The sequence below is a fragment of the Dunckerocampus dactyliophorus genome, chromosome 4 (genome assembly GCF_027744805.1).
Source record: "Dunckerocampus dactyliophorus isolate RoL2022-P2 chromosome 4, RoL_Ddac_1.1, whole genome shotgun sequence".
In the NCBI taxonomy this organism is placed as follows: domain Eukaryota; kingdom Metazoa; phylum Chordata; class Actinopteri; order Syngnathiformes; family Syngnathidae; genus Dunckerocampus; species Dunckerocampus dactyliophorus.
This window is the reverse complement of record NC_072822.1, coordinates 4335936-4349625: the sequence shown is the minus strand read 5'-3', so window position 1 is coordinate 4349625 and position 13690 is coordinate 4335936. Positions and strand designations below refer to the sequence as shown.

The window sequence follows — 13690 nt, the reverse complement described above, 5'->3', positions numbered from 1 at the left end:
CCTTCTGCTCTGTTCCAGTTGGAAGACATGTGTCGGTCATGAGCAATGCAGTGACAGTGTGTCACACATGAAGGAAATGTGACGTTTACATGGTTTTTTTTGTTTATTTTTATGAACAGTATCGCTCACACGTGCATGCTTCCTATTCATCCCCTCAGAACAGACAGCTACAAGGTCATTGCCATGACAGCAGCAGCTACTTTGCCATGGCAACTTCTGCACAGCTCCTCCACACACACACAAATCTTTCATTGAAGCATTCAGGAGCCTTCAGTTCATGCTGCGGAATAAAAATTGTTAGCAGACCAAGTTTTCATCAGAGGGTGTACTATTTTTGATGTGTACAGTTGTCATTTTTGCCACAGGTCTGTAAATGACATTTGTGGTACCCTCTATGGGTTGTGGTGAAAATGCTTTGGAAGATGTCAGCATACATGTCATACAGACATGCTCAATCCTCCTTTTAATAACCATTAGACCAGCGGTGTCCAAACTATTTCCATTTGCCACACAGTGAAAAATGAAAGGATGCAAGGGCCACGTTGGTATTTTGTAAGGCAACACATAGTTTACAGTAGATACGCTAAGAAGTTATATCGAGTATATTTCAAGGAAAAACTGCCTCTCAGCTTTGTGATATAGGTGAAAAAGTGTATTATTAGTATCAACTTCGCTTTTTGTTCTTTTTTCCCCATGATTGTCTTTTTTTTCATTTTCAAAATATTTAAACTTTCTTCTTAAATAATCTTTGTAAATTTTCTTTTTTAAATTTGACTTTACTTTTGTAATATTTTGACTTGATTCTATCTAACATAACTTTTTCCCCAACCTGATTTTTCGAAAATTACAACTATATTTTGTTTAGTTTGTTTTTCATATTACGACAAAGGAAAAATACATTGTTTTTAAAGTCTCAACTCTATGCTGCTAAAATGACATTATTTTTTCCTCATAATAGTTTTACTTAATTCTTGTAAAATAACAGATGTTTTTTTTTTCATTTCTGTTTGTTTTTTTTTTTATTTTCCAACAATTTCAACTATTGTTTTGTAAATTTTCTTCTTGGAAGTATGACTTTATTCCCAGAATATTCAAACTTTTTCGCCAACCAAATTTTCCGAAAACTACGACTTTTATTTATTTATATATATACATATATATAGTTTTGTTTGTTTTCTGATAATATTATCACTTAAAAAATAATGTATTTTTCGTTTACTATTTCAAATCTATGGTACTGAAATGACATTATTTTTCCTTATAATACAGTGTTGCCTCGTTTATCCTGGGGGCTAGGTTCCCAAAATAGCCTGCAAAGTAGCCAACTTGGCTTTTTTTCCAATGATTCTATGTGTTTGGCTTTTTTCTCTTAACATTTACACTTTTATTTTCGTAAAATTGCAGCTGTTTTTTTTTTTTTTTACATTTGTGATGTTTTTTTTTTGTTTTTTTTTACATTTTCCAATTATTTCAACTTTTGTTTTGTAAATGTTCTTGTCTTTATTATGACTTTATTCCCATAATATTTTCACTATATTCTCATAGCATTATAACTTTTTCCGCAATTTAATTTTTCAAAAATTACAACTTTGTTGTTTTGTTTGTTTTTTAATAATGTTACGACTTTTTCTTTAATATTTCAACTTTATGCTACTAAAATAATTTTTCCTAATAATGTATTTCCTATTCTCATAAAACAGATTTTTTTTCTTGTTAAATTACAACCTTCTCAATATTTTGATTTTATTCTTGCAAAATTACTGTTGAATTTTCCATTTTTGCAGTTTTTTAAAAAGTTTTCTTGTTAAATCATATTTTTAGAATGTGCCGCAGGCCAATTAAGGGGGAAAAAAAAGCACCCGTGAGTAATAAATGGCTCCCTGGCCACATGTTGCTCAATGATTTATGGACAATCAGTTGCTAAGGCCCACCTGTGCCCCTGCAAAGACATTTTGCTTGAGGGTGGCCGTGCTTTTCAACCAATCTTGTTCAATATTTATATACATGTGCTCGTCAGTCCGCTACAGGTGTGTGCTAAATCTCAGTGATTGGACTAAACACCCTAAAGTTACAGTGGGTGTTTTGCAGAGCGTGTCGAAATGTGCGAGAAATTTCAATTTCACACAGGAAAGATGCTGATGAAGTTGGCGCAAAGGTGATGAGGAGCTCTTAAACATCATCGCCACAAACACCTGATGGAAATAGAAGGCTGCAGTTTGAAGAGTGAGAGAGATAATGTGCCTGCCAGGATGCGAATCATGGGGGCCATGTTAATTAAAAAGCAAGAGGGGAGCAAACAACCGGCCACAAAGATGTTAAATAAAAGACAGAGTGAGACACTGAGAATTTTATTAGTGGGAGGAAAGTTTAGTTAAAGGGGACGAATTTTAGGATGCTGATTGAAGAGAGCAGCGTTGATTTATGACACCGTGCAACGAGGTGAAGTCCCAAAATGAAATGTAGGAAAAGTCAAATTGACAGAGGCAGCCGGGTTAATGCAGGATTAACACGGAATTTAAATGCATGGAAAGAGGATGACTTGCTTTTTTTTTTTGGGGGAGTTTCTTGATTGTCATTGCCTGAATATATGGCGCCGTCAATTTAAAGAAAACAAAGGCAAGTCGGAGAAGACGTCATTGCACTCACAATGTGAATGTTGATTAAAGAGCTTCATGGCTTCATGCTTCATAGTGTGGTGAGGTGATCAGCTGGTTAAATGGAGGGCAGGGGCCTGGTGGGGTTTGTGTGGTGTGTTGCTCTGGGAATTGTGGCTACACCAACAATATGGCCGGCTACACAATAAGACACCACCAGCTTTTAGCTTAGCAATGTTGGTTCTTACCGTTCCAGCAGTTTTATCAGAGCAGAAGGTTCATAAACTGGCTATTACCTCCGCCAAGGAGGTTATAGTTTGTTTGTTTGTATTCAAAATAACTCAAAGTTCTGAATGGATTGGGATGATTACATTTTGGGGGTGATCCGGATCACCGTCTGGATCCAGGATTTTTTTGAAAGGCTTCTTTAATTAACATTGCGAGATAGCACATTTTCGGCATTTCTGCATATAACACCACAAAAAAAATGGTCAGAGCACTTGGTAAAAAAATACGGGACAGGTTTCCAACAGGTTCTACAAAATATCAAAGACTGATCCAGATAATGGAATAATTCCGGATACTGTCATCCAGAATATGTAAAAAAATAGGGGACATTTCGAATTTCATACCTAGGAAGACAACAAATGAAGCTATAACATGCAACAAACACCATTTTTTATATCCAAGACACTGTGGAATCTGGAGTGTACCAACGGATTTGTTGTATCTTCAAAAGCTATGGCGCTAGACCCAGAAGAAAACCACCATTACGGAAAATGTGATTTCTACTGAATAACTACTGAAGTCATATTGATATCCTTATAAATCCAATTGCTAATGGTATGTTTTCATGCTCAAGGAATCTGAATATGTAAATAAAATAAATTTAGGACTAATATTTATGGTGTAAATCACAACATGGGGGAACTATGGCGAAAGAATGAGATTGCGGATACAAGCGGCTGAAAGGAGTTTCCTCCGTAGGGTGACTGGACTCACCCTAAGAGATAGGGTGTGGAGCTCAGAGTAGAGCCGCTGCTTCTTCACATCGAGAGGAGCAAATTGAGGCGGCTCGGTTGCTTCGGATGCTTCCCGGACGCCTCCCTGGTGAGGTGTTCCAGGTATGCCCAGCCGGAAGAAGGCCCAGGGGCAAACCTAGTACACGTTGGAGGGATTACGTCTCACAGCTGGCCTGGGAACTCCTTGGTGTCCTTTCGGTGGAACTGGAGGATGTGGCCGGGGACCGGGAAGTCCGGGCTTCCCTACCTGGCGACCCGGACCTGGATAAGCAGAGGAAAATGGATGGATGGATGGATGGTGTAGTGACATGAATACTCACTTTGGACCACCGCTATAACCCTAGACTAAAAACTGGTTGGTTATCTCTCTCTTTCTATGTTTCTGTGTCTCTTGCTCCCAATGTAAATCGATGCAGCCTCTAGGAGACGAGCTGGATCTTAATGTGATATTCTGAGTGGACAGCTTTTCTTCAAATGTGCCTCTTAATCACATCCCAGATAAATCTCAACTTGTGTGTCTACAGTGGTGGCGGGGAAAAGCGGGGGTTTGCTCACATGAATTTGTGGACGGCATGTCTCTTAGTGAGGTTACGGCGAGGTTGCCGCATTCTTAAGCACTGTGCGGAATAAAGCATCAGGAGAAAAAACATCGCCATGGCAAGATGTTAAATGTTCTCAAATTTAGCTGATGTGGAGTCACTGGTTGCCTAGCAACAGAAAGTAGGTTTGTGGAGTGTTTCAACTGTGGGTGAGGAGAAGGCAGTGAGAGATTACGCACACACACACACACACACACAACCCACAAAGAGATGCACTGCACATCGTACTTGATAATATCATATCATAGCTTTTCTAAGATAAAGTACCGTAAACCACAAAAAGGACAGGGTGTGATTTTTAAACTTTAATCATGATTTGGAGTGCATGAGAAAGTGGGAAGGAAAACATACTCCAAGGTAACTATATGTGACTCTGCAGTTAACTGAATCGAGGCCTTGTTTGGAGCATTTATTGGACTTGATGTCATTAATATGCCATTGAAGGGCCAACATTTCCAAATAGATCATTGCATTGAGGCCTGAAATATAAGTTTATACACCACAACATAATCATTGTAATCTTCAGATATCATGCAAAAAGGTTGGCTATGCAGACAGAGCAATTTTACCATTTGATTTCAAGACACAAATCCTCAGTAATTCTCCAGTCTAGATAGGCTTTGTGACTTCAAGTAAACTTTGAGTCTTGTTTTCTTGTGTCCACTAGTTGTCCAGCACATCAAAAGACACAACATTGTGCTCAAGAGGGAGCTGGGAGAAGGAGCCTTCGGCAAAGTCTTCCTCGCCGAGTGCTACAACCTGTCACCTGACCAGGAGAAGATACTGGTGGCCGTCAAGGTATCAAAATCCTTTGTGTTTTTCATGACACACATCAACTGGTGGATTTGCGTTGCATTTTGTTTTGTTATTTAGTTCTGCCAAAACATTGTGTTGCTTTTTTGTGCGTGAATTGAAGAAATCTGCATCTCAATTTAATCTGTTTATTGAAGACGACGGCTGGCACACAAACAAAGCCTGTAATGTCGTTACCGAAGGGGAAGTTATTGCATGCGGAACCGGATCCCTGAATTATGGACTGCATTTTAAATAGCACAAAATATTACATACCCTGCATTGTTTCATCTAAGGAGATCCGACACCTGATTGTATCATACCGTCTTCCTAGTGTACCGCTAGAGCCTAGGTTCTCAAAGTGGGGTGCGCAGATTGCCGTAGGGGGTATGTGAATAAAAATTTAAAAAACGGCTCGACTACGTTAGCGCCGCACACTGAGATTTACATAATGTGCGCGAACGACTCACGTGAACAGCCACAGCCGGTGGTACGGTGCAGAAGCAAGATGACATCATGAAGTTGTTCATTGTGTGTGTTAGATGAACAAATAAGTAAGTTTGATGATGACGTTGATGTCGAAAGTGTTTAATCTTGAAGACTTTTCAAGATCATTGATATTGTGTGCTAAATGACAGCTGGTCTTCTCCTGTGGTGCTGTGACTAATTAGTGTGTTTTCTGAGCTGCATGAGCCTGTCACTTGTTTGTTGACTGTATGCACTGACTATGTTAGAAAGCCCCCAATTTTGCACATGTAAGTAAATTTCTGCTTTCCCAAACAATGTGTCTTCTTCGGGCGTTGCAGCCACTCACTTCGTCCTTGTTCACAAATGTTCATGCCGTGTGTAAATGCACAGAGGTGAGATTTCATAATGTTAGCTCTGTGCTGCTGTGCATTTTTGCTTGGCGCTATCTCATGCTATGTGTACTTCTGTACATTATGTGTCTTTGTTTTCATAATTAAGTGTATTAATTAATTATGGCTATAAACAAAAATGGAAGAAGTTGTATTCTAATATAGAAAAAGTCGTAATTTTAATTTAAAAATAACAGCAAAAATGGTGAAAAAAAGAGCAAAGAGTGAAGTTGATGCTAATAATAGGCTTTTTCACCTATATCACAAAGCTGAGGTGCAGTTTTTTTGCAAAATATATCACTTCTTAGCATATCTACATATGCTGCTATACAAAATATCAAAGTGGCTCTTGCATTCTTTCATTTTTCAGTGTGTGGCTCTCGCTGGAAAAAATTTGGGCACCCCTGCCCTTAAGTTGCAGTTGATGTTTTGTAAAGCGCATTGAACTGTGTGAGAAATCTCAGGTTAGTCTGACTTGTGGGTGTATTTGACGGAAAAATAATGGCACAGGCAATACAGTAAGGGCTTTGTTATGCTCCTGAAACGGCCCTCTTGACGCGGCTTGATCCTCTGCGGAGTCGGGTGAGTGCAAGACAAGCAGTTCTCCGCAAAAACAGTCGGGGCAGTGTTTTCCTTAGAGGGAGCAAACACAAGTCTTGCTGACTAGCTGTTCAGCTTACTGTTTAGTACCAGTAAACTACCACTTCTCAAGCAACATCCAGATGGTTGTTGGACCTGGAACTGTTCTTTTTCAAACAACAACCACTATTATTGTATATGTCGCGCCATAAGACGTTTGCAAAGGTTTGTTTTGGTAGATTTAAAAATGGTGGGAAGGAAAAACTGGAAATGATATACTAAAAAAAAATCGTTAACACAAGGTTAACATTTTTTGGAGGTGTATGTCAAGCTCGGCTGAAGGATTTAGAGGGGGAGGAGCCAGCCATGTCCCTGAAGCATAACAACGCCTGCGTGGTGCATGCCGTGGCAAACTGTCACCCTTTTGTGTGCAGCTTTCAAGAGTAGAAAACCTTGCTTCCACCAACAAATACAATTTGTACATTACAAGGTGTTTTAAAATGATCATCCTCCTTATTCCGCCTCAGCTGTGTTCAGCCTCCACCTCACTTCTTTTATCGTTTGCAATTTGTCGCAAGCAATCCGTCAAATTACATTTAAACCACAGACTTCCGAGTCGAGTTGAAGCTCCCTGGAAATCCTATTTATCCGTTCATCCGTCTCTCCATCAAGGATGCTTCATGAGCTAGTGTGCGGTGAAACCCAATCTAATTGAGAAAAGACTACTCATTAACAATACATGACCTGTAAGAGACCCCCCACATCCTCCACTTCCTCTGCGTCACTTCTGTCTCCTTTCACCTGCGTTATTCAGCAGCTCTCATCTTCACACTAATAAACATTGTTGAGTATTCTAAATATACTAAAGCATCTTATTTTTATCTTAATGTTATCTTCAGTCGTCATCAATGTGCATTGAAGAATACATTTCTAAAACTGCTGGCTTAATCATTAAATAATTAGAGCTGGTCCATTGATTAGACTGTTTTTTTTCCAATTAGTTAATGTACCATGTTCTATCCTTCCTCCCCCCCCCCCTCTGCTGGAATGCTGTGAGTCACCGTTTCTCTCCAGGGTTCCTCCTCCTCCTGCCTCCTTTTTGCTGCATCAACCTTTGGAACATTACGGGTTGGCTGGCAGAAATACAGAAAATAACCCACAGATATAAATGCTCAATCAAATAAGCTTTTATTTTGTCAAAGAGACATTTAAGGTGTACGTTGTGCTTATTTGACAGTCGTAAAATCTAATTGTATAAAACTTTGCCAGGATTTTTTATTATTTGGGGGGAAAAAATCCATATTGCGTGTATAGAATTTGACATTTGCATACAGTCGTCCCTCGTTTATCGCGGTGAGTTGGCTGCAGACCCAACCGTGATGAATGGATGCCCGCAAAGTAGGATTCAATATTAATAGATTGTGTATTTTTGTAGTTAGAGTATAGAAACCCTGTTTATGACTTTATAAATGATTTTTTTTTTTACCATTATTAGAGCCCTGTAGACATGAAATAACACCCCTATAGGAAAAGGCTTCTTGAGACGTCATCTGTACTTCTGTGTAGAAGGTGTCGGACGTTTCGCTCCTCATCCGAAGAGCTTCGTCAGCATTGCTGACGAAGCTCTTCGGATGAGGAGCGAAACGTCCGACACCTTCTACACAGAAGTACAGATGACGTCTCAAGAAGCCTTTTCCTCGATGGACAACTCCTGTACGACTGAGAGCCTACACAGACGTAACACCCCTATAGTCACCTTCACACTTACATTACCAAAAACAGTAGACATAATAACAGAAAATGAGCCATAAATAAGATAAGATAGTCTGACACATTAGCATTAACAGCATACTTCCAGGTGGCTATTGTCTGATCAGTATAACGTTGCTGGCACCTAGAGACCAGTGTAGAATACTACTCTGCTGCCGCTGTTTTGTGGTTAAGGAGAGACTCGCAATACACTACAATTGCTTCATTAACACGCAGAGAACACATGCCGTGAACATTCACACAGGAGCTGCTGTCGGCCACTCTCTAGACTGCTAACCTGCTGCTAGCACTCAGCAAACAGTTAACTCTAGCTAGCTGATGACACGCACGTCACTTCCCAGGCTCAGGAAAGAAGCTCTTAAGCTAATGCTGAAATGGACCAAAATAGGGCAAAATACTGTAAGCATTACATGTTATCATGAATGTACCTGTTACTACATGGTCACAGCATGGATAGAAAACATTGTTGGAGGTTTTTGGAGGTATTTTAATAGAGGGCTCTGTAGGCGGACATTACGTCCATTGTTAGCTGCCTTGTGCTAGCAGTTTTTCTCTATTTAGAACACACAGAAAAGAGAAAGATATGTGTGTTCATGTCCCACATAAGGATTGTGGATGATGGGCAAAATTCCCCAAAAAGGGGAGTTTTCCTTTCGAGAGGCCTCACTAGTTAACTGTGAAGTCTTGAACAAAATCCCATTCATTTTATATAGTCTATAGTAGCGCTTTCTTCAGTAACATACTATATTTCTCAAGTACACAAAGTCACATACTTCACTCACTCAACTGCAGAGAGTACAAGGCATCTAGGGAGAGTCCAATAATGTCCAATTAATTGCTTTCTGGATGTTTTGTTTCCACTTTTTAATTGGCAATTAAAGCAGAAATAAAGACCGTTTTTATATTCTCCATGGCCCCCCCCTGGGGTTGTAGTGTATATTGCTGAATATTCATCCACAACACAGTGTAAAAGTTTGTTTTTGGTAATCGAGGTTGATGCTATTTAAATATTCAAGCTAAACAACAACCAACTGGCGCACGAGAGGCAACCAGGCTGGTCCACAAACGATTATACATTGCTAAAGTAGGTGAGCTGAGGTTGCCATGGTAATGACAGAAATGCTGTTGCATGAATTTGAAGTTGGCAATGGCAGTTTGGGGAAGAATAAGTACATAATGTGGCTTTAATATCTTAATAGCTTTATAATATAGGTGAAATGCTACTAAAATGTATTTTTTTCCATCATAATTTGAGTTTATTACTGTAAAATTGCGACTTTTGTTCTTCATTTGACTATGATTTCTTTTCTTAATATTTTGACTTTATTCCTGTAAAATTACAGCTGTTTCTGCATTTCTGCTGTTTTTTCCCCCCCAACAATTTAATTTCAGCTTTCCTCTTGTAAATTTTCTTCTCGTAATTATAACTTTTTCAAAAATAATGTATTATTTCTTTATTTCAACATTGTTACTAAAATGATATTTTTTCTCATTTTACAAGTTTATTCTCATAAAATTGCAACTTTTTTCTCGTTAGAAAACTCTTATTTTTCTCTTAATATTTTGACTTTAGTCTGGTAAAATTTCTGCTGTTGATTTTTTTTTTTTCCCTCCAAATATGTCAACTTTCTTCTTGTATATTTTCTTCTCCTAATATTTGGACTTTATTCCCATGTTATACATTTTCCCCCAACCTAAGTTTTCAAAAATTTGAACTTTATTCATTGTTTTTTACTTTAAAAAAACCCATCAAACCTTTCTTTAATATTTCAACTGCATGCTACTAAAGGACATTTCTTGACATCCTCATACTATTTTATTCTTGTGATATTAATTATGGCTTTTTTTGTTTGCGAGATCATAACTCTTCTCTTAAATTAATATTTTAACTTTCCCATTTTTGCTGGTGGTGTTTTTTTGTTTTTTTTTAGTTTTCTTGCTAAATTTCATTTTTAGACTGTTCTGCGGGCCGATAAAATCACAGCCGCGGGCCGCAAATGTCCCCCCGGCCGCACTTTGGACACCCCTGATCTAGACATGAATAATTTATACAGTATAATACATTAGCATTTCCACCTTACAAATATTTCACAGGCACGTGAAATTGCTAATGAATTGTACATAATTGCCTTGCACTTTGTCATGTATGCTACATTACAGAAGCATGTCCATCACATCACAATAACACGCAAGCCCCAACAGAGTCGAATAGTTCCGGCTTAAGGGCCTGCTATCAATCAGCCGCTCGCCCATAAGGCCAAGGCCAGTTTGACTGCTACTGTATTACTACACTGAGGTGCCATTGATCACAGGCACACTTTTAATACACACAAATATGCATGTGCTGCCCCTGTTGTTGCTCATCAATCATGAACACTTTCAATAATGCTTCCTTACAGCACATGTAAATGTGAGTCGCTACATTCCCCAGCCTGAGGATGTTGATTGCTTTTTATGCGTTCTGGGACTTGAGTGCACCGCGAGCGGGTGACTTGTACCGTGTGTACTGTACACAGCGCTGGGCACGCAGGCAACGATGCATTCAGGGACTCATTCATTCTCTGCTGCTGTCACCCTGCATTGTTCACTTCTGTAACTTTGCATAGTCCCACACACTTTATTGTCAGTGCTGTCTGTTATTCAGTTTTCGCATCACTGCCTGACCACCATGCAGTGGCTGTGAATGCTTACTCGGTGGTAATATACTCTTCATAAAATCTCATTTTGTGTCCCGAGTTTCTCTTTTACTGCGTCATGGCCCAGGCCTCAGTGGGCCAACCCGCCATAGAAATAAACACACACATGGCAAGCATGGCTTCCCACAATTTAATAAATCACATTTCACACCTTCATGAATGTTTTATGCACTAAACACAAACACATTAGTGGGCTGTGAGTTGTTGTGGTGAAGGTTTCCCACTTCCTCCATCATGAAACCTTACCTCTGTTTTGTTATTAATTAAGAATCCAGCGTGGACCTTCTGGGACGACGGTCAACCTCACATTTACGGATTTCAAAACAATTTCTCCCATAGGAAATAATTGAAATACAAAAAAACAGTGGCTATCATAAAATCAGTATTAAATGTGCAGGCAATTGTTTAAAAGTCCCATATTATTGTCTTTTTCAGACATTTTCAAAGGTCTCCGAGGTCCCACAGTAGTGTATTGGACGTGTGTCGGCCTCGATGCTGGAGGTTAGACGGTTTAAAAGTGCTTTTAGTAAGCACTACTGGGAAGACACAATTTTGTATGTGCTAACATTTTACTCACATTTCGACAGCAACATCGGGATAGGTTAGGCTTTTTGCTGAAGAAAAACAAAATAAACACGCTTAGCGCTCCATGGTGTAGGTAACGGGCAGTTGGCAGAGCTCTGGGCTTGGTTTGAGGATGTGTAGTGAAGCCTGATATAAGTGCCACTTTCAGAAAGTGGTGAGCGTATACACAGGGCTGGACTTTCATGAAAACACAGAACTTCAAAAGCGAATGTTTGGGTGCCTCAAAAGTGAATGACTGAGGGGGATGATAGATTTGTATAATGTTTGGTGGTCATAAACAGGTTTGTAGGGACACATGACTATGAAATAAGTCACTTTTGCATAATGGGAGACCTTTAAGGAACATTTAACATGCTTGACTATCAACGAGGGCTGTCTTTGGCTAAGGATTTTCATAGTCCAATCTGATTCGTTATAGTAGTCTGATAAATATATCGAAATATACTGCATATACTGTACAGTCTATAATTTTTAAAGAGCACCGCTAATGGTGATTCCTACAATTAAACAGATATTATTTGCGACTTTTTCCACCTCAAAGAAAAAGGCTAAAATACTCAAACAAGTAAACGTGGTAGGTGTGCAACAACAAATTATGACATTGCAATCCAAAAGGCTCTTACTCTGGGTGATGTGGAGCCTTAACTCGTCCATTTTATTTTCTAAAGACCACACATGAGAAAGAAAAATGCTTGGTAACGAGAGTCAGTGTGGTGTGTTAGCTCGTATTCCTCCGCGCAGTGGTACAATGTTGATCAGAGGACATTTTCATATGATTCAACGGCCAGATTGACAGTCGAATCACACTCCTCCAAATCTATCTATCAACTAGGTAAAAATAGCTTTACCACTGCTATTAGTGGAATGAATGCAATTAAATGGCAGAGGTGTAATGTGGGGTGCAGTTGTTGTTCCGACGACAGACAAGTGTAAAAACAACCACTGTAAAACGTAAAAACAATAAAAGAAGTAACCATGTGTGTAGACTAGTTTACACTGGCACACATTTTGCCCCCATAGTGGGCAAGTTGGAGGGAATTCTCAAGTAATTTCTGCAGCCTCTTGTATCTTCCTTGTGAATTTCTTCATAATGCCCAAATCAATGTCTTCGAGTCAGCAATTCTCTTTCTCACACCGTCTGTGCCTCCTTTTTTCTTCTAGTTTGTGCCTTCTTCCTGCTCTTTCCGCATTCTCTTAGTGCAGTATAGACCTTTACCTTTCTTTTCTGCAATGACAGCTTGTTCTCCGGGGATCAACATCTTGTAGGTCTCTTGCAAATAGAGGAATTCATGAAGCTAAGGGTGATGCCTGACGTTGTGTGGCGTCACGCGGGGCGAAGTGGGACCAAATAATGCCACACCTGCTTCAAGGATGCAGGAAGTGGCAGTGACGATGGACACCCATGCAGGAACAATGCACTTCCTGCGTACGATGAAGTACACAAGACGTAAACAGTACTTGACTTAGTTGTAAATAAGTCGTGAGGGAGCGTGGCATTCTGTGCCACTGCTCATCATTTTTAGTCACAAAAATGCCTGCAGAGTGCGTAACAGTGCATAAACTAGTCTTCAACCTTTTCAGGCGTGCCTTCTAAATGACACGCATTGCCGCGGCAGATTGCTCGACAATGCGGAGGCAAAATGCGTGCAAGTGTAAATGCCGCTTTTGTTGCAGTGAGTCAGCGTGCTTCACATATTCCATATTCCAGTCATACCTCATTTATTTCAGTTCAAGTCACTCTTATATTTCCCATGTATGCTCAATATTGGATTTCCAACTGTGCTCTGTACACCTACTGTAATAATCTCCATTGTCACGACGGATCACGTTACAGTCCATAATATTCACGACTCACGATACGTGATTGGTTGGAAACAAGTGGGCGGGGCCGTAGTCCGTCTCATTTTCTGGCATCTCAGCGTTCCGGCTGCTGAGAGGTCATCGGGTCATTTCCTTTCCCCCCCACCTTGAACTTTTTTAGCAACGTGTCCTTGTGCTTTGAACCTATATGTGTAACGGGAGCTTCTGTTTGCAAGGTGGAACACATATCTATGGCTTTTACAGTAGCAAGACCATCTATTATTCATGTAGGACAAAAGCAGTTGCATATATTTGTACTGCTAAGATACAGTATGTACATAGCCCCCTATCACTTTCTTTTATTTCCTACATGTTCCTCTCTTACTTATTTTTCCT

General features: G+C 39.6%; 1 protein-coding gene across 6 annotated transcripts in view; it reads left to right on the top strand.

Annotated features, from left to right (window-relative positions):
• Positions 1-13690, top strand: part of ntrk2a (neurotrophic tyrosine kinase, receptor, type 2a) — a 109793-nt gene that overhangs the window by 71993 nt on the left and 24110 nt on the right. For all 6 annotated transcript variants that reach the window (XR_008570135.1, XM_054774698.1, XM_054774699.1 and 3 more), the window contains one exon: positions 4883-5013. Coding sequence is in view for 5 of the 6 variants with exons in the window: in XM_054774698.1 (XP_054630673.1) it covers positions 4883-5013 (131 nt within the window). In the remaining variant the exon portion in view is untranslated. The remainder of the gene's footprint in view (positions 1-4882; positions 5014-13690) is intronic.